Source organism: Simochromis diagramma, unplaced genomic scaffold (genome assembly GCF_900408965.1).
Source record: "Simochromis diagramma unplaced genomic scaffold, fSimDia1.1 OVJJ01000466.1, whole genome shotgun sequence".
Classification (NCBI taxonomy): Eukaryota; Metazoa; Chordata; class Actinopteri; order Cichliformes; family Cichlidae; genus Simochromis; species Simochromis diagramma.
In genome coordinates, this window is record NW_024387287.1 from 1,376,801 (window position 1) to 1,404,318 (window position 27,518).

The following is a 27,518-nucleotide window of genomic DNA, read 5'->3' on the forward strand; positions in this document are numbered from 1 at the left end:
GAGGCAGCATTTCTGGGCTACACATCGAGGCTTTTGAATGCGCCCTTCGAAGGCTGCAGCCCCTGAATTGGGACACGGCTATGTATGATATTGTGGAGGTAAGCATCAACGACACAGCTCTCAGTTCTGGAGCCCTCTAGTGGTCCACCACAATATATATATTTTAAATAAAGTTGAAGAAAAAAACCGTTATCATAGTCATGAGACTGTCTTTATGGTGCATTCTGGGAACTGTATTTTGGCGAGTTTTCATTTCTCATTCATTCTCGCTGACAGTAAGTCTAGAATAAAACTCAACCTCCCAGAAACACCGCGTTCACACATTATTCGATTGGCTTGCTACTTCGTTTCCACACTGTAGGAGACACAGAAGTGTCAGATTTATTTAGTTTGATAGAGAAATCCCCGGTCAGGTTCAGTTTGCAGGGAATGAAGAAAACTAATTACAAAAGAAGCTGTTTTGTAGCGAATGGTCTCCAACGCAGCGGATAATTACAATGCGTTTTGCCGATATAAGGAGTGGCAGTCGTGCTAAGTAACTGGTTTCTATTTTCAAGCTAGCAGAAGATGGAATGTACCTTAACTCTGTTTTATGCATGGAAATGATGCTAATACTTTAGCTTTAACCAATATCAGCGAAGTCGATGCTCATATTTCGCCTCACTGTCACCGGATGCTTTGCTGTTATCCAGTTGGTTAGCTAGTTTAGCTTCTTTCAGAGAAGCTCCGGCCATGGAGGAAGTTGATAAAATTCTGATTCACGCCCTAAAACAGGTTGGGACGTAAGTATCAACAACAGGGTTTCATAAATGCCAAGCAGTGCACTGTGATCTTAAAAGTAAGCATAAGTTACCGAGCTGACATGTTTACAGGCTAATGGGAAGTTTTCCGCTCAGTCCTGTGTTGAACCAGCCCCAGTCATATGATCATGCTGTATGTGGGTTATTTGAAGCTTGTGTGGATACGACCAGCTTTGTAGCAGCTAAGAGTTAATTTTTTATTGTCTTCGTGTCCCGCAGGGAAGTGCCTGAAGAAATTAATAGCGTGAAACAGTTCAGTAGTGAGCTGATAGTAGAGGCGGTGGTCAGATGTATTCGGGTGATCGATCCTGGTCTGAGCAGCACGCTGGCCACCTCCCTCCCTCCGGGTATGTCTGCCCGCTTCAGAGTGGGCATGAGCCTGGCACAGGCCTGTCAGGTAAGATATCTGAATGGAACTGTTGTCCCCTGTTATCACTGGCTGAATCCAGTCAGACAATTGGCAGTGTTCAGACACAAACACTGTAAGCAGTTGTCTACTTAAAGAGTTTGTGCACAACTAGTTCTTCGCAACAGGAATCATTAACTGGTAGAGAAAGTACAATTAGGAACCCCACCTACATGTTGTTTCTCTTTTCACCATGGAAAGAAAAATGTGAAAAAAGCTGACAACCTAGTTTTTTCCAAAACAGTTCAATGTAAATAAAACGCAGTGATAGACCCTGATGGTTTTAATGCCATAGCTTATCTGCTGTTTGTATGAGAATTAAAAAGTCTGATAGCTCTGGGTCCCAATGATTTTCTGTGTCTCTTTGTTTTACAAGAGAGAAAGAGTCATCCTCTAGTAGTGATGTTTTTGTTTTTTTTGTTCTGTAGAGATGCTGTGAGTAAGGGATTGATCAAAGTTATTCAAGATGACTTCTAACATCGTTAGTGTGCATCTTTCCACCACTTCCCCCAGTGTGTCCAGTCTGGCTCCAATTATAGAGCTAGTTTATTTTTAGGATGGGAGATGTTATCAGAACGAGAACGTGATCAGGTCTAAGCTGTGAGCGCAGTGCCATAACGTTGGCTCTGTCCTAAAACTCTTCGCTCATTTCTCATGCTGAGAGTTTAGAGGTGAGCCCCACTTACTGCAATTTAATGCCACAGTTTTCATGAAACACCGCAGAAATGAACTGAAATGAGCTTTTTCTTGGCACTGTGCACACACTGAGCGGCTTCTCTCTGCTGAATCTGTAACAACAAAATGTGGCACAATAAGTGATCTGACGGTAAATACAGTTTTGGGTTCTTCTTTATATTGTACAAGCCAGCTGTTCCACATAGATGTCAGGTTTGTAGGGAAAATCTCCTCCTTTAGATAAATCTAGATAAATCTTGCACCACACCTGAATCCTAATCCTCTGAACCCTGTGCTCAGTGCGGAATGATTTCTATCAGAAGCATATTGATTGTCCTTTATCTGAGCTGACGCACTGTTTTCAGAGAAAAACATTTGTGTGAAGTCTGAGCTTACACTGAATTATTTTGGTTAGCAGGCCTGCAGCGGCTCCCTCTAGATTTTTCACGCTGCTCCTGGGAGAATGTTGGTTTTTACTGAAGTGAACTGGCTGCATCTTTGTATGTAAACTACAGCACATTGTTTGTAGATCACCCTGCAAATTTTGGCCCACTTTGCCTCATAGGATATAGAATGAATCCTAAGGACTGCAGTACTTCAAGGGACAGTACTGATGAACACTGATAATGCTTGAGCACACTTACATCAGTTAATATTGATCATTATTATAGAGCTTATACGGCGGTCTGTGCTCTTTATGGAGCAACAACTCCACAATCCAGCTGTATGATGTTCAGCTGTGAGTTTAACAGGCTGGTTTTTTTTTTTGGTTTTTTTTTAAATATATCAGGCAGTTATGGCAGGAAATGAAAAAGGAATAACAATGAAAATGCTTATTTTGTTGATGTTTTTATGAATGGTCAGATGATCCTTTGCAGTGGGATGGAGCTTTCTCTCCCCCTTTCATAAAGGATTGTCCTTGAAGAATTAGAATTAGTTACTGTGTGGATCTTTTTGGGGTTTTTCTTGCATGGTTGAATTTGACCTTCCTTTCATGAATGGATCCTTAATAAAATAAATGATTAATTTTACAGTTTCCAAGTTACATGATCTTTTCTCACTTAAACCCACTGAGTTTGGTTTTGTCAACATTGTCTGTTGTATACAGATATTTCTATTTTTCATTCTTCTCATTACTAAAATTTGTATCAATAAATATTTTTCTTAAATTGTGAAATTATTTCTTTCTGAGTGATGAACCTGTTCTGTCTTTACTTTTGAAAGATTCTACCTTCCTGGGATCCTCTTTTTACACCCAGTTATGAGTGCATTATTTATTTTTGGCTGAGCGTTACACAAATTTAATTCCCTTGTTGCTTGTACCTCAGTGTCTCCTGTGGTAGTTAACACATTATGAATGAAGACGTGAATCCTTGGAAGTGTTCCATCAGGAAGGACATGCGATGTAAATATTTACCAAATAAAAGATGAAAGAAGATGTTTTTCACCTCAGCTGTAAAACACTGATGTTTGTCGTGACCCTGTTGGGCAGATGAGCGACATGGTTATCCAAGTTTGTCAATGCAATGACTTGAGAATCAGGTGCCGTCTGAGTTGAAATTGATAACATCAGTGTATCTACTAAAAATCTCAGATGAATTTGAATTTGAGTGACCTCAACCTCAAGGACAAGGTCAGAGGTCAAGGTTTCTGAAAATCTTGTGAGTGCGATAACTTGAGTATGAGGTGACATAAGATTTTAAAGGTATACCACAGGTGAATCTACTCAGAGGCTGAGGGGTACTGCTGGCTGCTGCCAGTATTGTCTTTGTACTATTTTAAATTTAATATAGGCTTCAAATGATTTATTGCACAGCTTAACAAGTTATAGCCTGTACTGGAGTTTTGGCTTATCTTTCTCATCAGGTGAAATTTCTAAATTGTTAATGACAACTGAGAAATTCAGTGAGTGATGAAGCAAATAATGTTCACAGAAGATATAAGAGCAAAATTGCGTATTATTAGAAAAGTACAAAATGAGCTTTCTGTTGTCTCAAAGTAAATTCTTATTTTTCAGGACATTGGATACAAAGGAGAGCTAGGATACCAGACTTTTCTGTACAGCAGTGAACCGGAGATCCGCTCCCTGCTCATGTTTCTGGTGGAGAAGCTGCCCAGAGAAAGTGCTGAGACTTCAGACCAGCCGACAGGTGCACTGACACAGTTTATCTCTGGCATACACATAGTTTCATATAATATTGGAGATAAAGACATGTTCCTATATTGTCTAGTAATTGTTGTTTTACTTTAGCCTCTAATGTTAGATGTAATTAGAGTATTATGAGATACAGCTACAGGTAAATTCAAAGGTCTTATTTTTTGAATTTTTTTTCTGTCAGTGCAAATCTTTTTGAGACACTCGAGTAGAAAATGTCTCTGACATTCAGCAGACATTAAAACAACCCACTGACCCAGGCAACCTGATGGACAGACAAAGGCTGTTGTTGTGTTAACTGCCTGAAAAGCACAAGGCCCTGATCAAATGGCTAAAAAGAGAACTGATAGAATAAGGTCTTGGCACTACAGGCTATATGAACAAGGGCAAGGCCATAAAAGGCTTTATATCTTATTAATAACATTTTCAAATTAATTCTACATTTCGCTGGAAGCCACAACAGAAGTGATTTGCCAATTCAGCCAAGTTGTTGAATGTTGTCATCCTGCCGGGCAGGCAGACGGGTGGCTGACATAAACAACCCAGTTTGTGATAACTTAAGATTGAAGCGATGTAGGAGTTTCAAATTGATGCCGTAGTTTTGTCTACTAATAGCTAGAACATACAACTTTGACAAGTATGATGCTCAGTGACCTCCACCTCAAGGTCAGGGGTCAGAGGTCACGTTTTATGAAAGTCTTGTGGATGCGATAACTCGAGAACTAAGTAACGTAGGAGTTTCAAATTGATACCATAGGTGCATCTTCTAGAAGGCTGAGGGGTACTGCTGGCTGCCACCGGTATTTTCCTTGCTGTTATATCTATAAACCACGCTTGTAGTGGCGATCCTGTGAGGACTAGGGATGGAAATTGAGAGCTGGTTCTCTACAAAAACAGATTCCCAGTAGTCCAATTCCTTGTAATTGTTAATATGCCTGCATATCAATCCCACTTATTGGTTCTTACAGTCAGCTGATTTCAGTCTGTGTGTCAGAGGAGAAAAATAGTGGCAACACAACTTCAGCTTTTGATGAGCAGACAGATTGCAGCCTCCGTTTCTACCTGTTCGTGTTTCTACAGTAGAATCACCTACTTTGAAGTGTCTTTGTTCTGGTTTTACATCTTTGATTTGTTAATTGATAAGTTATTGATAAATGATATCGATAATGGAATCAGAATTGCCAAATTCTTATCAATTCCCACCCGTAATGAAGAACAAATATGTGTGAAAAAAGCCAAACAAACAAAAATGGTTGTTCTTGAGATCAAACATATCTTGGTTTTTAAAAAAAATCATTTACATATATATGTATATACAGGTGCAGATAGGACCGCCTTACTGGAGGGTAAGTGGTATGACGCCCGATCCATGGGGAAGTTTTGGGTTCAGGAGAGATGAGCAAAGGTAGCTAGCGCCCGGTGACAGGAAATAGCTAAATAGCTAACACTCTGTGGAATGCTAAGCTAGCTAGCCTAAGAAGGCTGAGATATGCCCTGAAGCGAGAAGAGGTCTTTGAATAACGGTTATGCAGAAAGACCATTTAGGGTTGGTTGCTCTGCCCTGTCGCCAAGTTTCTAAGTAAATATATTTCTAAAGGTGACTTTGACATGGAATTCTCACCAGATGTTGGTAACAACCCATCCAATCACCACATGCAAGGAAATCAAACCTTAGATGTCCAACAATTAAGTTCTGTAATAATGAGAAATAACACAGGGACTGAATTTACTGAAACTTATTGAATACATCATAAAGTAGCATTTGTTGTTGCTGATAGCTTCAAGATGCCTCCTGATTGGAGAGGCTAGTTGCAGCATTGCTCAGGTGTGATTTTGGCCCAGTCTTCTATGAACTCTGAGCTTTAGTTCTTTCTTAAAATTTTCAGTAGATTCAGATGAGATGATTGTCTGGGCCATTCTATTAGCCGAGTTTTCTTTGGCTGTGTTTGGGATCATTATCTTACTGAAACGTTCACCTCATTTCATTTCCATCATCCTGGTAGATGGCAGCTGATTTTTATCAAGAACATCTTTGTACATTTTTCCATTCATCATTCCTTTAGTTATGTGAAATCCTGTAGCTGAAAAACAGCCCTCATGATGTTCCCACCTCCAAATATCACTGTTAGTATGGCATTTTGGGGTCATATGCAGTGTCGTTTGACCTCCAGACTTTATGGTATATTATGACATCCAAAGAGTTCTATTTTGGTCCCATCAACAGGGAATATGCTCCCAGTATTTCACAGGCTTGTTTAAATGTCTAAACTTTGAATGTGCTTCAACGTGCTCTTTCTTCAGCAGTGGAGTATTGCATGATGGAGCATGCATGCAGGTCATGGCGGTGGAGTGCATCACCTGTTGTCGTCTTTGAAACGTTGTTTTTCTGTCCAGTGGTTCTTGTTTTAGCTCCTCTGTCTGAAATCTTGGGGGGGAGGGGGGTTGCCTGAGCCTTTGTGATTATTACTAGCATTATTACGTTGTGGTGGGATTGCTGTCATTCCTAATCGCTTCCACTTTATTAAAATACCACAAACAGTTGACTGTGGAATATTTATTTGTGCAGGCGGCATCCTGGAATTCAATGATTCATTTGTGAAATGCTACATTTTCTTATTTTGAATATTGGATCAATTTGAAATTGATGACAGTAGCATGTATCAAAAGCTAGGACGGGGCCATGTTTACCCCTGTGTAGCATGCTCTCCTCTTTTAACAACAATTGGTTAATATAGACACAGGGACATATCTACGGTGGCCCCTAGAGACAAAGCACGTACAAACCCCAAAACACTTGCAAACCCCAAAACACTTGCAAACCCCAAAACACTTGGTCACTTGGTGTTCGCTCGCTCTGCGGTAGAGTATCACTTCCTGTTCCTGCTCAAACACAGTGGTGTTTCTGAGTAGCTTATTTGCTTAGCAATTTAATTAACAACTTTTAAATACATTTTTCATAGTATAATCTTCACGTGCTTCATTCGAAGCACACTTTCTGTGTACTCACTACCTAATTTATAGCCAAAGTATTCACTCACTGTCTCTGTACTGTTTCGCTAGCTTAGCTTAGCTCGTAGCCAACTCATTAGCACCATGGCTACTTCACCTGTCCCTCCTGCACTTTCTTGCTCATTGTGTCAGATGTTTAGTTACTCCTCAGCCTCCTTTAGCAATAATGATATCTGTAACAAATGTAGCATATTTGCAGCTCTGGAGGCCAGGATTACTGAATTGGAGACTCGGCTTCGCACCCTTCATTCACCCATAGCTAGCCAGGTCCCTGTAGCTGGTGCAGCCGAAGATAGCGTAGGCCCCGCTAGCTGTTCCCCGGCAGACCCCAAGCAACTGGGGAAAGAGGGCGGCTGGGTGACGGTGAGGAGGAAGCATAGTCCTAAACAGAAGCCCCAGGTACACCACCAACCTGTTCATGTGTCTAACCGTTTTTCCCCACTCGGCGACACACCCGCCGGGGGTCAAACTCTGGTAATTGGTGATTCTGTTCTCAGACATGTGAAGCTAGAGACACCGGCAACCATAGTCAATTGTCTTCCAGGGGCCAGAGCAGGCGACATTGAAGGAAATTTAAAACTGCTGGCTAAGGGTAAACGTAAATTCAGTAAAATCATAATTCACGTCGGCAGTAATGACACCCGGTTACGGAGGTCACTAAAATCAATATTGAATCGGTGTGCAACTTTGCCAAAACAATGTCGGACTCTGTAGTTTTCTCTGGTCCCCTCCCCAATCAGACCAGGAGTGACATGTTTAGCCGCATGTTCTCCTTAAATTGCTGGCTGTCTGAGTGGTGTCCCAGAAACGATGTGGGCTTCATAGATAATTGGCAAACCTTCTGGAGGAAACCTGGTCTTGTTAGGAGAGACGGCATCCATCCCATTTTGGATGGAGCAGCTCTCATTTCTAGAAATATGGACAAATTTATTAAACCCCCCAAAATATGACTATCCAGAGTTGGGATGCATGTCTTTTATCCTGTTTTCCTTCTCTCACCCCAACCGGTCGCAGCAGATGGCCGCCCCTCCCTGAGCCTGGTTCTGCCGGAGGTTTCTTCCTGTTAAAAGGGAGTTTTTCCTTCCCACTGTTGCCAAAGTGCTTGCTCATAGGGGGTCATATGATTGTTGGGTTTTTCTCTGTATCTATGAAGCGCCTTGAGGCGACTTATGTTGTGATTTGGCGCTATATAAATAAAATTGAATTGAATTGAATTGAACTTGCAAACTCCAAAACACTTGCAAACTCCAAAACACTTGCAAATCCCAAAACACAACGGAAGTGCTCCAGGACGCTAGGGGCAGTGTTGAGCTCGATTTGCAAAATAAACGGCAAGTTTGTCTGTATGGGACGGTCTAGTCTCCGTCGCGCTTCCCAGGTTGCCTAGCAACCCTGATACTAACCGCTGGAAACATGTCATACAACTTGGTTTGACAGAAATGAAGGAGAACATATTTTGTTCATTTGTTTGTTTGTTTCTACAAGAGCTTTGTGTGATTTGATAAGTATCTGAGACTGAGAGACCACAGGACAGTAAAACATGATTTTTGGGCTTCATTTCTGTACTGAACAGTCATTTAAGATTAGTTAGTAAATAACAATTAGCTGATGTTGTTCATGAGACTAAAGTCATATCACTTTGGTAATGTAACAAGGCTCGCAAAATTTCAAAATCTCTGGTAGCCCTTCGGGCAGGCATTCTTCAGTTTTTGGTAGCCCAAAATAAATTTAAGTAGCCCGAATAAAAAAGAAAGCAATTTTTTTTATGTTTTGTTTCCGTTACAATATTATACTTTAATGTATAATATTGTAACGGAAACAAAAATTAATCAAAAACATTGTTAAAATACAAATCACAACAACTGTATAAAAATTACAACCATCAACTCAAATACTTGGTTCAAATTGAACAGAAATTTCTATGAACTTGTAAGAACCAGTCTGTGTCAGATCCTGAATCTGAAATTTCCACTGAAGTCACGGGTAAGAGGCAAGTGGAACCTAGATCTAGGCCATTTGCTTTTTGAAGTTTGCAAAGACTGCTAAATTTTGCCAATGGTAGTTCACTCTTTGCAATATAGCACGCTGTTCTAAACAGATTTTTCAGGAGTTCTTGTTGTGCTTGGTTTATTTTTAGTATGTTTTTTTGCAATTGCTGTTTGTTCTGGGAAAGATACTGCAGACTGGGCAATAATGCATTTCTTGCATTTCTCATGGGTTCTGATGGGGTCTTTCTTAAAATTACTGGTCCCAGTAACAAAGGCGCTTGTTGACTCAGAAATCAAATGAAACTCACAACACACCTGGCAGAACATCATGTTATTTAGCTTGTCATACTCCAGCCACAGAAATTCTTTTGTCCATGAAACCAAAAAAGCTGAGCTTTCTTTTTGCCTCATAGTCTGATTTGTCATAACTTTTCCGTTTTGTGGTAGGCTTTTCTTTGGCTGCCCCTTCTTCACCCTGACCTGTCTTATTTGGCTGAGCAGAACTAAAATACCAGCGTAAATCCTGCTGCTTTTACACACGTACTTACATAAAGGTCAGCGATTCGTTGCACACTCAGCCTCTCACATGTTTAAGCTTGCTGTGAGAGATTTCACGTGTTGCGTTTGAATAGTAAGCTAATGAGTGATAAGACTATGTCAGAGGAATTGGTGCGCAATTAATCGTCACTCACCAATCAGTGCTGCTGCTCTCTACACACCGTTGGCACAATTGCAAAATGAAAGTGAAAGCAAAGAACAAGCGCAAATTCAAACGCGATTTCAATATGTCACATATTGACAGTGGCTCATCGATGCCAATGACATAATTACTCAGCTACATTGGCGAAAGAATGCAAAAGCATAGACATATATTTTCCTTCCTATGATAGCCCGACGGGCAGGGCTGAGTTAGATTTTGGTAGCCCGACTGGAAAAATCGCTAGCCCCGGGACGTCGGGCTAGCGATTTTGCGAGCCCTGTGTAAATATAATATGGCCAATATTATAGTTATTATATTAATCATTATTAGCTATTACAGCAGTGAACATGAACTCTGTGTCAAATACTGAGCCTCAGTACAGATTCAAGTTGCAGTTATTTATATGTCTTATCACCTTAAATCTTCACTCAAAGACAAGTATCTTTGACAGTGCATATATAGGTGAATCATATATAAGAGACAAATGTTTTTCCTTCAGTATGTTGGCATTACTAAATTTGGCTCATTGCTTACATATATTTATAAAAAGAAAATGTACAAGCTGTGATAACTGTTTCTGATAGAATGAAGAGTAGACTGATATATGAAATATTCCTTTATTGGGTGAGAAAATCAGACCATGTCATAACTGCTTTAATTCATACAGAATAGATATCAGAGCCTTAAACAGGCTGACTTCTGCTAAATGGGTCAAACTGGGCAGAAAGTATACAAACACATAACATCCTTATAGAATATGATGTAACACTATAGATCAACTTACCTCAGAATATATAAAGTATATAAACAATTACAGCAATATGATGCAACAAACACAGCAGTACTACTAATCCAAAATACTCAAAGCTTCATAGAACTGAAACAAAGATTTATTTTTAGGTCCATTCTGCTGCTGATACATACTTTAGGTTTCTGAATATTAAACTTGTTGCTGCCTTTCATAGTGTGTAACTTGAAGGCCCTGAGTACTTTCTCCCACACTGAAAACACTGGAATGATAAAATTATTTGAACATTACCTAATAAGACTGATTCAGGACAGACAATTAGTTATTTTAAACTTTCCTAGCAGTCCTTCACAAACAGGGAACAGTCTGTCTATTCTCTCCATCTGTCAGCTGCTGCTGGCTCTTCCTCCTCCTCTTCCTCACACACTGCTGAGTTTGTCCTGGTGGATCATCAGGGGTGCAAAGCCTCACAGATGATGTGCAGCAGTGGGTCCCTCAGTCTGTCCTCACTCTGGACACTTGCAGTTGTCACACATGGAAATCAAATGTGTGATAAGCTGCAGGATTCAAACACAAGTGTAACTTATAAATACATGTTCATACTTTTATTACACAATCAGAGAGAAAGAAAAAGAGAGAGAGTGCAGGACAGACAGACAGGTGACAGTCTCAGGTATATACACTGCTACAAAACAGCACAAAAGAAGGAGGATTTAGTGTTTGTGTTATTACGAAACAAGAAGAGTTCCCAGATGGTACAGTGGACACATGTGTGACTCCTGTGATCAAAGCATCTTTCTTTCAGCTTAACGAGTGAACCGTCAGCTCGTTCAAACACACGTTAAAGTCCGTTTGGCTCGACACCACCGAACAGAGGCAGCAATATAACATAGCTAACATTAACAGTGCAGTGAATCCTGCTTGTGCTGTGATATTCAGGCCTGCAAACCGAGCAGCATCATTGACTTTCAGCTTGTGTTTGTGGATATATGACTGACTTTAATTATCCATAAAATCATCACATTCTCTGTAAGATTAAAGTCAACTATTGAACGGCGTATATTTTGAAGTAAAGGCTTTAAAACCAAGTTAGTACAAACATCGCTAATGTCACATAACTTTCCCGACATGTGGCCAACAGGAATGTTTTAATGTTCTTCATTATAAAAACATTTGCGCATAAATAAGTGACATAATATTCAGAACTTACTTCTGAAAGTTTACTCTTCGTCCGCTCCGCTTGCGCCGTTTTTTTTTTCCGGCAAAATTATCCACACCACCGCCGCGCTATGAAGTCTGGGATATGTTGGGCCATGAAGGCTACACCGACCCATCCTTAAAATTCAGGGAAATTAAGGACGCATTTGAGGGCCGCATTTCGAGCAGCCTTTGAATTGGGACAGCCTTCGTCGTGTCGCTGTGACGTAATCGGCCTTAAAATGCGGCCTTTAAGGCTGCAGACCCCAAATCCGGTCATTGGTACTTCCTGGCTTGTGTAGTAGGTTGTTACTAGGTAACAAAAGCTCAACACTGCCCCTAGCGTCCTGGAGCACTTCAGTTGTGTTTTGGGGTTTGCAAGTGTTTTGGAGTTTGCAAGTGTTTTGGAGTTTGCATGTGTTTTGGAGTTTGTACGTGCTTTGTCTCTAGGGGCCACCGTAGATATCTGGTTTAATAGGCGTTTGCAGATCTATGTGATGGGACAATAATGTATTCATTAAAGGTTCAGAAAGGTCACAAATGACCTTGTGCTTAGTGAATACCTCAGGCAGCAGACACCAGAGAGAGAAGAGGAGCCATGATGGAAGGACAGGTCCCTGCACGACAAGCGGCAGGTATAAGAAGTGGCTGACATCCAGAAATCCTGCTAGTGGCTGGACAAAGCTGAAACATCTGTTCCTGTATACTGTTACATTTTTTATATTACACCTCTAACTAACCATCCTCTCTGAGATTGATTTAAGTTGTTATTGGAGATATCATGTCCAAATGCTCCCTGACTGCTGATATTTTTGGTGGATTTACATAGTGTGCTTACAATCTCCTTGCAAGCTCATAATAATCCTCAGAATAACCTCAGGTCCAGTTCACACAAAAAAAACAATGTCAGCGTCTTTTCAACAGCTTGTATCACTTAACAAGGCAGTCATGTCATTTCAGAGAATCAGGACCTTGTTTATCTTTGATCATATAATATTCTGAAGAATGATTCGGGCCTTGACACGGGCTTTATTTGGACACGCCCCCTTTACTCAGGACAGGCCTCGGGCTTCAGTGTCAAAGATAATATCTCTACTTGGTTTAACACACACAAAATTAAAGCAGGACCAGGAGCAGGAAAGATAACCAGCAACAACGCTTGCAGGTGGATCTGTGGCCTGTATAATGTCTGACGGCTAATTATTGAGTGAGCCAAGGTGCCAACTGTGGGTAACTGGTGGCAGCTGAGTCCTGGAGTGAGAGTGGAAGTTTGTCCAGTTAGTTGAACTCCAGATCTAGAAGGAACATTCTGGTCCTGGAGTGCTAGACCAGTTCTTTATTCTCTTGACGATATTCGAGGATGTGTTTTGGAGTTTATCTAACCAGTCTACCTGTTTTGTGAACCTGGGACCAAATCCCCCTGAGATACCCTCTGAGGGGTATTTGGCATGTTGTTACAGACCATTTGGTCCTGGTACAGAGCTTGGTCTGCATTGTCAGCCATAAGTTGGAGTTGTTCTCAGTGGGTGTTGCACTCTGCCAGGGATTTGTTTATAATAAATTTTATGGACAGAATTTTTAGGCGTAGCCAAGTGGGAGAAGACTTCCACTCAGAATCTCTGCTTTTTGCAGATAATGTGGAAGTGCTGGCTTCATCAGGTGGTCCCCTCCAGCTCGTACTGGAGTGGTCCGTAGTCGAGTGGGAAGTGGCAGTAATGAGAATTAGAACCTAAAATAACACCCTTAGGGTGCCCCTAAAGGGTGCCCCTCCCACTCTTGGATGGGGACAGGTTAAGTGGAGAACTGTGTTTAATCTTGTAAACTTGTCTTGTTCATGTGAGAAGAGAGGGAAGATTGGCAGGTGGATCGGGGCAAAGTTCAACACGAGTAAAATCATAAACTACCTACCTCATATTACCAGTTTTATTTCACTTTTTTATGCCAGTTAGTTTGTATAGATACATAACTGTACGTACTAGTGAGTAATTTTAAAGTGAATTTCTGCGACCCACCTGTAGTAACTTTGTGGCCCAACAAGGGCCCTGGCTCACACTTTGGGAACCACAGCTGTAGAAGACGACACATTTTTCTGCTGTGGATTGTTTAAAAAAAGTGATGTGATCATGATGTGGACATGACCGGGGCACTATTCATCAAGGACGATGCATTTAAGTCACCCAAAGCTTTGGTTTTTGTCTTCCTTTAGGGAAATCAGTGGTACTGGAGAGAACCATAGCTGCTGCGATCAAAGCCCATCTTGCTGTACCTTGGCTGCCTCCAAAATGCAGACTACCACTAAACTGTGAAACACAGGTTAACTAATGCCCCATTCTGCTCGTTGTTATATGCTATAGTTTTAATTTTGTTTTTGAATGTATGTGTATAATTATGACTGGCAGTGAGCGAGACTTTTGAATTACATTTTTTATGTCTTCATGGTATCAGTACAACGTATAAACTATGAAATAATTTATAATATTCTTATAAATAATAATAAAGTGGAGCTAAACATAGCTATGTTTCCTGAGTTAACAGACAGCCAGGTAAAGATCAGTTTTGTTTATAAAATGTTTTACTTCTATTTTCACATGTATAGAGACAAGGAGTCATGCACAGCTTCCACGTCCAGCCCCTCAGCCTAACAAACTGCACTAAAGGCTCAAGCAAGAGGCACACAAAAGGTAGTCCTCTTACTGTACACACACAGTGTGTTTTTTTTCCTACTAATTATGAATAATGAAAATGTTCAGTTTGCCATCACACTTGCAGTGAAATCACTTCTGAAAAGTTTTTACAAAAGAGAAAGTGTGAGTGAAATATAAGGTGTGCTGTTTGCAGAAGTGAAGGACTACCAGCGGGACGTTCTCTCCCCTGTCACCGCCCAGATTTCCAGTCAAGCTTCTGTGGTGGCGTCCATACTGGAGCAGCACACAGCTGAAATAAGTGCTGCTCAGGAGTGGGACAACGAGTGGAACAATCAGGGACTGTTGTCCCGCTTTACTCCACAGGCAAATATTCACACAGTCCTATTTGAATCTTAGAGTTATTTGTTTCCTATTAACCTAATGTTACTAATGCCAGTACAAAAAAATGTCCAAAAGTTCATTATTTTGTAATTTAAATCAAAAAAGTTAACTTTGATATATTTTATCAACATTTAAAAATATTCATGCCCTTTTTGTTTCATTATTGGCTTGTAGTAAGTCAGTAAGTAATGTCTTTTTGAATGAAACGATGAAGGTTTTTCACAGATTTCTAATCTTTTGAATCACACGAGTCGATATAGTGTTAACTGAACCCCTGTTGAGTATGCTCTGTCTAAATGCACCAAATTTGAAAGTGTTAACTCCTTGTACACCTCTGTATGAACATGTTTATTGGATGTTGTGTAACAGGAATATTGCTTACGGAAATTCACCCGGTTGCATAAACGGATCGAGGACCAACTGCGTTCTGCTGCCCTGCCCTCTTCTCATAGTGCCTTTGGTGTTTCTCGCTCCACCTCTGACCTGTGTGAGCTCCTGCATGCCTTCAAAGGCTCCGTTCAACCCGGCCACATCCTGACCAAGGGCACACACTTCACCCACACACAGAAGTTCAACTTCACACAGGTAGAGACCTCAGCATTGTTTAAAACAACTGCATACATACAGTTTGATCCTCACAAAACTCTTAACCAGTGAAAACATTTTTTTCAGCCTAATTTACACTTTGTCCAACAAATGAATGCATTCTGATTGAAGTTTGACCACCTCAGCAAACCTAAAACAACCTGCTTGACAGTTTGAATTCTTTTATTGTGGGGCATTTAACACATCCTGTCTTTGAATCTGTAAGTTTGGTCCTGAATGTATCTCTCAGGTCTCACAAAGCCTACATCACATCCTTCAGCCTGTGTAAGAAATTTCACTGAAAAAAAGAAACTTAAAAGTTGAAAGATTGTGTGGTTTACTTCTACCACACAGCCTCGCTTTCCACTACTAAATTAGATACAGATAACAATAAACTTACCTTTACACGTCATTACTTTGGGCTCAGTAAATTGAAATGAAGTTTTATTTCAGTAATGCTGCAAACTAAGTGCCTGAAAACTCTTTAGAATTGCTTTTGTTTCTCATAACAAGAAAGATTTTCACTGTAGTTCTAATAGCTCCTGAGTTGAGCAACTTCCTGATGGATCCTGTCTGTGACTCCGTATGTTTACAGATTCAAACAAGAAATTTTAATGCAAAGTTTGTTCTGTGAAAGTACGCATTATTACAACAAATACAGGGAGTGCAGAATTATTAGGCAAGTTGTATTTTTGAGGAATAATTTTATTATTGAACAACAACCATGTTCTCAATGAACCCAAAAAACTCATTAATATCAAAGCTGAATGTTTTTGGAAGTAGTTTTTAGGTTTTTTTTAGTTTTAGCTATTTTAGGGGGATATCTGTGTGTGCAGGTGACTATTACTGTGCATAATTATTAGGCAACTTAACAAAAAACAAATATATACCCATTTCAATCATTTATTTTTACCAGTGAAACCAATATAACATCTCCACATTCACAAATATACATTTCTGACATTCAAAAACAAAACAAAAACAAATCAGCGACCAATATAGCCACCTTTCTTTGCAAGGACACTCAAAAGCCTGCCATCCATGGATTCTGTCAGTGTTTTGATCTGTTCACCATCAACATTGCGTGCAGCAGCAACCACAGCCTCCCAGACACTGTTCAGAGAGGTGTACTGTTTTCCCTCCTTGTAAATCTCACATTTGATGATGGACCACAGGTTCTCAATGGGGTTCAGATCAGGTGAACAAGGTGGCCATGTCATTAGTTTTTCTTCTTTTATACCCTTTCTTGCCAGCCACGCTGTGGAGTACTTGGACGCGTGTGATGGAGCATTGTCCTGCATGAAAATCACGTTTTTCTTGAAGGATGCAGACTTCTTCCTGTACCACTGCTTGAAGAAGGTGTCTTCCAGAAACTGGCAGTAGGACTGGGAGTTGAGCTTGACTCCATCCTCAACCTGAAAAGGCCCCACAAGCTCATCTTTGATGATACCGGCCCAAACCAGTACTCCACCTCCACCTTGCTGGCGTCTGAGTCGGACTGGAGCTCTCTGCCCTTTACCAATCCAGCCACGGGCCCATCCATCTGGCCCATCAAGACTCACTCTCATTTCATCAGTCCATAAAACCTTAGAAAAATCAGTCTTGAGATATTTCTTGGCCCAGTCTTGACGTTTCAGCTTGTGTGTCTTGTTCAGTGGTGGTCATCTTTCAGCCTTTCTTACCTTGGCCATGTCTCTGAGTATTGCACACCTTGTGCTTTTGGGCACTCCAGTGATGTTGCAGCTCTGAAATATGGCCAAACTGGTGGCAAGTGGCATCTTGGCAGCTGCACGCTTGACTTTTCTCAGTTCATGGGCAGTTATTTTGCGCCTTGCTTTTTCCACACGCTTCTTGCGACCCTGTTGACTATTTTGAATGAAACGCTTGATTGTTCGATGATCACGCTTCAGAAGCTTTGCAATTTTGAGACTGCTGCATCCCTCTGCAAGATATCTCACTATTTTTGACTTTTCTGAGCCTGTGAAGTCCTTCTTTTGACCCATTTTGCCAAAGGAAAGGACGTTGCCTAATAATTATGCACACCTGATATAGGGTGTTGATGTCATTAGACCACACCCCTTCTCATTACAGAGTTGCACATCACCTAATATGCTTAATTGCTAGTAGGCTTTCGAGCCTATACAGCTTGGAGTAAGACAACATGCATGAAGAGGATGATGTGGACAAAATACTCATTTGCCTAATAATTCTGCACTCCCTGTAGACTTGGCCTTTGCTCTGTAGAGTTTACATGTTCTCCCCGTGTCTCCAGGTACCCCAGTTTTTTCTAAAGACATGCACCAACTACATGTTTTTGTTAATTAGTAGTTGTTAATTAATTAACTGGAGATTGTAAATTGCCCATAGCTGTCAGTAGTTGTTTGTCTCTGTGTTAGCATGGGCAACCTGCCCAGGGTGTAACCTACTTCCCCCTTAAAGCATGTTTAAGTGGTGTGTGTGTGTGTGTGTGTGTGTGTTCTACAGGAATTGCCTCCAGTAGCAAAAACCATCCCGACTAATCATCAGTCAGAGGGGGATGTACAGCTGGGTCAGCAGGAGGAGTTGGCTTACCTTCAGCAGCAATTCCAGCAGCTTTGCAGTGAGGTTGACCATCTAGCAGCAGACATGAAGCACATGAGTGTTACCAACGCTCAGGTAAGCTTACCTAAGATGAACCTGATGGACTGATGGCAGTCATTAGTTACTTTTTTCTCTCTCTCCCATTTTCATTCATAAATAAGAACTGAATACACTGCAAAGATGTCATTTACTCTAGTCTCTTTCTTCTGAGAGGAAACTGGAGTGTATAGCAGTTTTTCCTACTTATCTGAAATGGTGAAGTCATTATTGACTAAGTTGATTGAATTGTTCCTGTCACAAATGTGTCTTTCATATCTTACTTCATTTTTTCACTAAAGTATTGCTACTAATGATAGAAAACATTTGGTGAAAGGTTTCAATTAGAGGAACGAGGGACAGAAGGCAAAACTTGTAAGTGATTTTTAAAGAGTTGCTCCAAAGAGCTCGTTTGTCACCCTTTATTTTGAATTATGTAATGCCCACTTAGACATTTAAGCGTTTTAATTTATTTGTGTTTTTGTTTTTTTACTTTATTCTAAGTTGTTTTTCATGTACCTCAGTGCTTTCCCAGCATTTTGGAATAAAATAAGTGTTTTTCTCAGATTGTCTTCAGTAGGCTTTAAAAGCTGGTGACATGGGTGATGTAATGACGAGGGCTAAATGCCCCTAAGCAGCATCTAGGAAAGCCGACGGTAATGTCTTGTGTATCCACCAGGGGGAGCAGCATGGATTCATTTGCAGGCTTGATACACCATATGCTTAGACCTTTTAAATTTGTTCAAGGATTCTGTAATTATATAATCATATTTACATTTTATATTATAATTATAACAGAATCATAACGTTGAGCCTTTCTATAAAACATACGTATTTGATTGCAGCAATTAAAATAGAGGTTGTCCACACCGAACGAGCAAGACAGAAGACAGGAAGTGACGCTTGCACTCTGTGATTGTTGCTGATTTATATTTCTGAACATGAAAGCATAGAACAGTTATTTACCTGCACTGCTAATGTTCTTATATAAAATGCAAAATCAAAACGTAACGTGAATTCATTAATTGATGGATGTTGCAACACCCAGCAAGTAATGCAACACAGATGGGCAGGCAGAGAGCGCTGCTCTGGCACTGTGCATGTAAAAGCAACTTCACATTCTCCATTTGCATTTGTTTCATATGGCAAGTCGCCTGTACGTAACTTAACAATCACCAAAATTTTTGGCAGTGGACTTTTGTTCAACTCAACACTAAGTATGGAATGAAGAATTTGAAAAATATGACACTTCCCAGTTTGTCTTGTTTCAGCTCGAGCATATCCAAACATTCAGTTACCTCCAAGAACAAAACGTTGAGTCCTGCGAGTTGCAAGGGCCAAATGATGTCATCTTACATTAAAAAGAGAGAGAGAGTGTAGAGGGTTTTTTTTTTTTTTTAACACAACGTCAGAAGTAAAGCTTGTAGAGAGATGATTCCTGTATTTAAGGATTACAATTTGAATGGTCATTATGAGATGTAACATGCATCAGACTGTTTGGTGGCTGAAAAGCTGGACAAACTGCATGAGCTATACTTTCCCATTGATCTCAACTGGTTCAGTCAGACATAACCAAAGGGCTGAATGTGGCCGTACAATGCCCAGGTTTGCTCTAGATTTAAAAAGTAAGACGAAGATCAACAAGGATGACAAAATCCATCTGTCGTTCTCTCTATAATCTTTTGCTTATCTGGAGTCAGGTTGCAGTAGCAGAAGGCTAAATAGGATATTTCATATTTCCTTTGTTCCCAGCAACATCTCAATGGGAAGTCTACACCAGTCTATAGGTCAGAGGAGTTAAACAGATCTGTCTTGGCGGTTTGAGGTCTGTAATCCATAACATGGTGAGAGTTATGGGTTGCAACATGCGTAGGAGTGGTAAATTCTTCGTTACCACTTCTTGTTCTGCTTCCTTTTCTTTACTCCTGACACTGTCAGTCTGTTCATCTCACAGAGAGAAGAGACAGTATACTGAAAGGTGCTGACAGAAATGTAAGAACCTGTGGAGGATATGTATTGTCACAATCTCTGAAAAGAGCAAAATGAGCACAAATGATTGTTTCCTGATTCAAGATTCACAAATGTGCACGGCGACGTGGCTAATGTTGTAACAGAATAACCTGTAGATGCATATAATAATATCATTTTTATTTATTTGTGGTATGGTGCAGGTGTTGGATGAGCTGAAACAGAGAGAACTGAGAAACTCTGAAAAAGAAGAGAAAATCCAAGTGAAGAAGAAAACAATTGATCTTCTGCCAGATGCAGATAATAACCTGCTGAAACTTCAGGTAGGAGCTGATGCTTGATGTCACCCAGCCAAGCAGGTCTCACAGATCCACTATATATATGTGCCTTCCTCTCTGCAGGCTCTGGTAGAGGCCAGTGCCAAGCGAGTAGTGAACCTGGCATCTCAGTGGGAGAAACACCGTGCTCCACTCGTTGATGAATATCGCAGACTCAAAGACATCTGCAGCAGCAAAGATGTATGTCATGTAACAGGCCTTTTGCTTTTCTTTAACAATAAATGTACAGTTTGATCATTTTTGTGTATTTTCCGCAGGTGGAATCATCCAAGAAGCTGTCCGAAATCAAGTCTTTGCATGAAAAGATCCGTGTTTCTACAGAGGAGGCCAAGAAGAAGGAAGATGCATACAAACAGCTGGTATCGAAGATACTAATTCCATTTTTATTGGGGTTGACATAGACAAATTTAAAAACATTAAAAATAATTTTAATTTGTAACGTTGAGTGGTTGATATACCTTTAAATACCGTGAAAATTGTATTTTCTAAGCCTGAAAAAAATGTCATGAGAAAAGGCAAGGAAATTTGCTCCACAGATTCCTTTTCTAAAGTAGTGCATCTCCAATACATCAAATTAGGTCATTCATTCTTTGAAGCTTGTTTCGTAATATAAGGTTTATAATGGTTATGGCAAGTAGTTGGAAGGATTAGTTTGCAAAATATGTTTTGGCTGCTGAATGTAATAAATGTGCTGGTCTTTTGTCCCCGTTTGCTTCTAACGTAGGTAACAGAGTTAGAAAATCTGCCTCAAGATGTGTCTCGCTCAGCGTACACTCAGAGAATTCTAGAGATTGTCAGCAACATCAAGAAACAGAAGGAGGAAATTACAAAGGTATGTTTAAAACCAAGAACTGAAGTAATCTTAATTAGTGATTTTTACATGTCCTATGACCAGACCAGCAGTCTGCATACCTAGGTTCTTGATTTTTATACACCTGTAGCCATAGAAATTATTGGAGCTGCATGAATTCGATTATTTGGATGGTGCGTGAATAATTTTGGCAATATAGTGCATTTCTCCCAGCTTCTGTTTATTGGCTCCCTGGTAAATCTAGGATTTAAAGTCCTTCTTTGCACATAATACAAGATCTTGAATAAACAGGCCCAGTCTTAACTTAATGTCTTCAGATATCACCCCATATCTTATCACCCTAGCAGAGTACTTGTTAGGGCTGGATCAGATAACCCTGAAGCAGTACGCCTGGGCTGCTGCAGGCTCACTCACTATTTCTTCTTCACTCATCTAGTTATAATAGTGTGAATGCCTCAAGGCATTCACACTATTGAGATCCTGTTTCTCTTTAAACTTTGTTCTTCTACCTTATTGTGTGAATGCTTCACAGGCATTCACACTATTGAGTTCCTGTTTCTCTTTATACTTTATTCTTCTACCTTACTATTCTAGTTGCTCAGACCTTTGCTGGTTAACTACTCCCTTAGTTTTCAGCCGATTTTCACCATTCAAACTTTAAACTGTTCAGCTCTTTCTGCTGAAGCGTGCTATATCTTTTGGTGCTCATACCTTTTATACTTTTTCAGATATTAAGCTTTTTATGCCATTTTTTGGCCCATTTTGCTGAATGGGACCACATTATCAGTGTGATCACCAGTTTAGCTTGCCGAGCTGAGCCATGTTTTAGCTCAGTGAGATGAGCAGCCGCTCTCAGAGCAGGCGGGCCGGGTTCAAATCCTGCTTATGGCAACATTTTCATCAGTTAACATTTCAACAGTTTTAACTCTTTTTCCATGCAAATTTCAGCTTTTCACCTCTTTTTAGCAGAATTTTCAGTTTTTCACTACTTTTCAGCACAAATTCCAGCTTCTTCAGCTGATTTTAGCACAAACTTCAGTTTCTTTACCTCTTTTCAGCAGAAATTCTGCTAATTCACCTGTTTTCAGCGCAAAGTTCTGCTTCTTAACCTCTTTTCAGCAAAATAATTTTGCTGATTCACCTCTTTTGAGTACAATTTTCAGCTTTTTCACCTCTTTTCAGCACAATTTTTAGCCTCTTCTGCTCTTTTCAGCACAATTTTCAGCTTTTTCACCCCTTTTCAGCGCAATTTTCAGGTTCCTTATCTTTTTTTTTTTTTTTTGCTGAACCTTTAGCATTTTCACCTCTTTTCAGCACCATTTAGCTTCTTCTGCACAGTGAACATTTTTTTCTCTCATCATATCTTTGTTTGAGATCAGAGCTGGTTTGGCTCAATAGGAAGAGCAGCCACTGTGAGATCTAGTGGCGCAGGTTCGAATCCTACATGTGACATTTGCTGCACATCTTCCCTGCTTGCATGTACTCTGCTTTATTGACACTGCTTAGTGTACTCTTATATTCCAGTACAAGGCATTCACACTGCATTTTTGCAGGAAATGCAACTTTTTCTAGTTCTAGTTGCTCCGACCTTTGCTGGTTAACTACTCCCTTAGTTTTCAGCCGATTTTCACCATTCAAATTTTCAACTGTTCTGCTTTCTGCTAATGCCAGCTATATCTTTTGGTGCTCATAACTTTTATACTTTTTGAGATATTAAGCTTTTTATGCCATTTTTTTGGCCCATTTTGCCGAATGGGACCACATTATCAGTGTGATCACCAGCTTAGCTCGCCGAGCTGAGCCTTGTTTTAGCTCAGTAAGATGAGCAGCCATTCTCAGAGCGGGAGGCCCGGGTTCAAATCCCGCTTAGAACAAAAAAAATTTCAGTAAACAGTTCAACTTTTTTTTTTAAAACTCTTTTCAACATAAATTTCAGCTTCTTCACCCCTCTTCAGCAGAATATTCAGTTTTTCAACTCTTTCCAGCAGAAAGTTGAGCTTTTTCACTATTTTCAGCACAATTTTCTGTTTCTTCTGCTGTTTTCAGCACAAAGTTCAAAAGTTAACCTCTTTTCAGCAGAATTTTTACCTCTTTTCAGTACAAATCTCAGCCTCTTCTGCTCTTTTCAGCACAATTTTCAGCTCTTTTCAGTACAAATCTTAATCTCTTCTGCTCTTTTCAGCACAATTTTCAGTTTTTTCACCTCTTTTCAGCACAATTTTTTCTTTCTTCTGCTCTTATCAGTGCAAATTGTTTTTCTCATTATATCTTTGGTTGGCATCAGAACTGGTTTGGCTCAGTGGTATGAGCAGCCGCCGTGAGACCCAGTGGCAAAGGTTCGAATCCTACCTGTGGCGATTGCCACACATGTTCGCCCGTTTGCATGCACTCAGCTTTCTCGACACTCTTCACTGTACCCTTTGAAATACAGCCATCTTTAGCAAGCAGTTCAGCTTTTACAACTCTTTTCAGCAGAAAGTTCTGCTTCCTCTGTTTTCAGCAGTTTCTACTACAAGACATTCACACTGCATTTTCGCAGGAAATGCAACTTTTTCTAGTTAAATTCTGTCTTGCTTCCATAGTGTACTTTTTGTCCTCTGCTCTCTTCTTTTCCCCTCACCCACAACAAGTAATGGCAAATGTTTGCTCCTCTCTGAGCCCGGTTTGTAGGAGTCACCGTGTCCTCATATGAGGCTTTTGATTGTTTGGGTTTTCTCCCTGTTTTTACCCCTCAGCCATAAAAGGCTGATGAGGTCTGGTGTACAGGCGGGCAGGTGGCGTGAACACTCAAGTTTGTGAATGCGATAACTCAAGAACGAGGCGACGTAGGAATTTTGGCGACGTGTACCAAAATCCTAGAGTGAAGGTTTTCAGTCATCCAGGTCATCGCAGTCTAAGGAGTTTGGAAAGCGAAGCGTCTGGACTTTAAGTTTCTTGAAGACGTTTCACCTCTTATCCGAGAAACTTCTTCATTTCTAAGAGCAGTTGGTGGAAAGAGCAATCACACACGAGCCAAGGTTTAAAAACGGGCGTGGGTATACACCCTGGCTCGTGTGACTAGGCAGAGGATCAGTAGGGACACTCCCATAGGGCTTAAAAATCTGAGACTCTCCACCAGTTGCTCTTAGAACTGAAGAAGCTTCTCGGATGAGAGGTGAAACATCTTCAAGAAACTTAAAGAAGTCCAGACTCTTTTCTTTCCAAGCTCCTTAGACAGACCATATGTGCATCTACTAAAAATCTCATACGTTTGAATTTCAGTCGAGGTCAGAGGTCAGGTTTTCTGAAAATCTTCTGAATGCAAGATCTCAAGAAGGGAAGTCATGTAGGACTTTCACATTCGTACCATGTGTGCATCTGCTAAAATCTCAGACAAGTTCAATTCCTGGTGATTTGAAAATCTTGCACCTTAAAAATTCAGATTTAACACTGTTCACTTTCCTTTCAGATTTTATCAGACACTAAGGAGCTCCAGAAAGAGATCAATAATCTGACTGGAAAACTAGACAGGACATTTGCTGTGACTGATGAGCTGGTCTTTAAGGTAGTAGAGAATTTTTATTTTCACAGGATTAGAACTCTTCTGTCTCATTGTTCAGAAATGTTATGCATAATTATGAGGATGATTTCTTTTTATCATTTTACCATTTCTCAGCAAATTTTTTTTCTTCATTGAACAAATGTTTAGTAAAAAGAGGTTTGAGTTCTTCCCAGCGATGGGATAGATGCTCTTTAATCTTGTCATTCCCTGACTTGTTTTCTTTTTTTCCAGAGAAATCAGTTGCTCCTGTGTTTATTTTGTCAATAAATATTTGTCATGTATGATTTGTGTAGGATGCCAAAAAAGATGAAACCGTCCGCAAATCCTACAAGTACCTGGCAGCCTTGCATGAAGTATGTCACTGTTTGTCTGTGTATCATATATTACTATACCCTTGATGACTATCAACAACAAATGCTTTCATCATCTTGGATTCTTCCGTAGAACTGTAATCAGCTTATCCAAACCATTGAAGACACCGGTACAATCCTGAGAGAGATTCGAGATCTTGAGGAGCAGGTAGGATTTACAGTTCGACTGCTGCAGTGTTGATTGCTGTGTTACATTAGAATAGAATCAAAAGTCAAAGTTGTCCAGCCTGGAAAGAGCTGCGGGATGTAGTTAACTGTGACCCGATGAGCAGGATGTTGAAGGCTGTGGTAGAAAGGATAGGTGAGGTTGAGCAACCCATTGCAATGCCTTTTCCAAGCTGATACCAGCTGGTTGTGGCCTCTTGAGGTGTAAAGGTGGCGACTGCTTGGCTGTACTCTGAGGGGATGGCTTGGGACTTCCAGGCTATTCTCATCAGTTTCCAGAGGAGCTTCAGCACCATGGGACAGTTCTTGTACACCTTATGAGGCATGCCATTTGGTCCTGGTGCCAAGGCAGCCTTGTTTACCACAAGATTAATTTCAGACCATTTGGGAGGCGCAGTATCAAACCTGAAGACTGGCTCAGTGAGACGAGGCACATGCTCGTGCCAAGTGGGGTGTTCTCAGGGTCACGTAATTGAGTCTTGGTGTGCTCTTCAAGGTCCTGCTGGGTGGCAGCTTTCTGTTATTTTTCTCCTCCAGTAGACTTTTACACGTATTAAAAAGTGTCCTGAAAGAACCTCGTCCGCTTCTTTCTCTTTCTTGTTTCCGTGCTTGTGGATCCGCTCTGCCCTCTTCAAGGTTAAAGTCTGCTCTTGATTTGGACCCACAGTAGCTGCCTCTCCTTTATAAACTTAGAAATCACCTGCTCAGGTCACCCTTTTCCCCGGGGATGTTCTTCCTGTGGGTTATTGCCTCAAACCTCTACCCACCTATCCCCACAGACAATGCTGTCAAAGAGGTTTACAGATTTTTCTCTTTAGTTTAAATATTTAGTCTTAGCTGAGAGTTTTATTCAATACTGTATTTATGAAAACAAACCAACAAGGAAAAAGTATTAGACTTGAAATTTGAGGGCTATTAGTTGACCAGCAACAGTCACAGGTTGCTGAGGTCTTTTTGTTTGTTGTTGTATTTGCTAAGCTACATTATACCTGTAGCAGGTCCATAGTAGGCACACAGTAATTATATTTTTATCCATGTTTGTCTTTAGTCACCACAGGCAACATGTGTCATTTAAAAAATCTTTGGTCTTTTGGTCATTTTGTGTTATTCTCTGTTAGATTGAGACAGAAAACGGAAACAAAACTGTGGCTAACCTGGAGAGGATTCTGGAAGACTACAAAGCGATTCGACAGGAGAACGCTTCACTCGCTGCCAAAGTGAGAGAAGGATGAAAGGACAGCTCTGCTTTATGAGGCTAAAGTGAAAACATGAATGGGACTGAAACAGCACTTCAGCTGTCACACTTAGATGTTTGTCCATTAACGTGGAGACCCGCTTTTCTTTGAAAAAGACAAAGTGTGTTTTGGACCACAGGAACTCTGTAATTGAAATGCATGCCATGGATGGACAAATAGGTCGGTAGATGGAAAATGTTGAATTTGTACTTGGTGTGCCTGGGGGATGATTGTTATGCATTCAACTGAAACACGACACTGGGCAGCAGCAGGTGCTGTCATTTATAACGATACATGAGACATCATAAGATGTTGTGATTGAAATTTAATGTTTTCCTTTGACATTTTAAAACACAAGTAACTTTTCCATTTTCAGACCTTCAGTCTATAAGTTGTCATGATTTCATGTGAGCTTAAGTTGAGCGAATGGCATTTGAATGTAGTTAATCTGTCGTCCATCAGCAAATTGTTGTATATATGGTACCAGCCTAAATAAAGATGCCTTACATGCTTGAAGATACTGTGATTTTTATTTATTTATTTTTTAAACAAGTAGCAATGATCCAATAATACCCCAAAGCAGAGATTCTTAATGATATATATATGTTTTCAAACATAGTGCTGAACAGCTATTTGAAGATAAATAAAACAACACGAAAAAAAACCTACACTTTAAAAACAGATAAAACAAAAGGGAATAGCAATAAGAACCAGTAAAAACTTTAGGCATACAATTAAGACACATAGGATAGGGTGAACACGTGGGTCTTTAACTTAGCTTTGAAAACCCCCCACAGAGCATGCCTGCCTAACATCTTGAGGGTGGCTGCCCCAAAGATGGGGCACGAGAAGAAAATGGTTTTTCTTCTCGCTTTAGGAACCCTTAGAAGGCCAATATCCTGAGACCAGAGCGCACAGGATGGAATATAGAGGTGCAAAAAGGCAGAGAGATATGAAAGTGCAAAACTATTTTAAGGCCTTGTAGGTGAGCAACAGGACCTTAAAATCGGCTCAAACCTGACAAGGCAACCAGTGAAGAGATTTCAGTGCTGGAGTAATGCTCACATTTCCCACTTTTGGTTTAAATGCAAGCAGCTGCATTTTCTACCATCTGTAAACCTCTAAAACTTTTCTTTGGTAACCCAGAACGAAGAGTGTTACAATAAGCAAAGTGCAAAGACACA

The 27,518-nt window shown here is 40.4% G+C and overlaps 1 protein-coding gene across 1 annotated transcript; it reads left to right on the top strand.

The window, feature by feature from the left end:
• Positions 1-309: 309 nt before the first annotated feature.
• ccdc22 (coiled-coil domain containing 22) lies at positions 310-26,850 on the top strand. The gene is made up of 16 exons (XM_040003693.1): positions 310-782; positions 1,020-1,197; positions 3,899-4,031; positions 13,885-13,991; positions 14,275-14,359; positions 14,517-14,686; positions 15,074-15,289; positions 17,774-17,944; positions 20,077-20,196; positions 20,275-20,391; positions 20,469-20,570; positions 20,936-21,043; positions 24,471-24,566; positions 24,857-24,916; positions 25,008-25,082; positions 26,218-26,850. Exons 1-16 carry the CDS (start codon positions 733-735, stop codon positions 26,329-26,331), a joined length of 1,902 nt encoding a protein of 633 aa, XP_039859627.1. The 5' UTR covers positions 310-732; the 3' UTR covers positions 26,332-26,850.
• Positions 26,851-27,518: the final 668 nt, after the last annotated feature.

Coding starts and splice junctions, on each gene's coding strand:
- ccdc22 (XM_040003693.1), top strand. CDS start 733: ATGGAGGAAGTTGATAAAATTCTGATTCACGCCCTAAAACAGGTTGGG. Junction 14,360..14,516: donor AAGCAAGAGGCACACAAAAG/GTAGTCCTCTTA, acceptor TGCTGTTTGCAG/AAGTGAAGGACTACCAGCGG. Junction 15,290..17,773: donor AGAAGTTCAACTTCACACAG/GTAGAGACCTCA, acceptor TGTGTTCTACAG/GAATTGCCTCCAGTAGCAAA.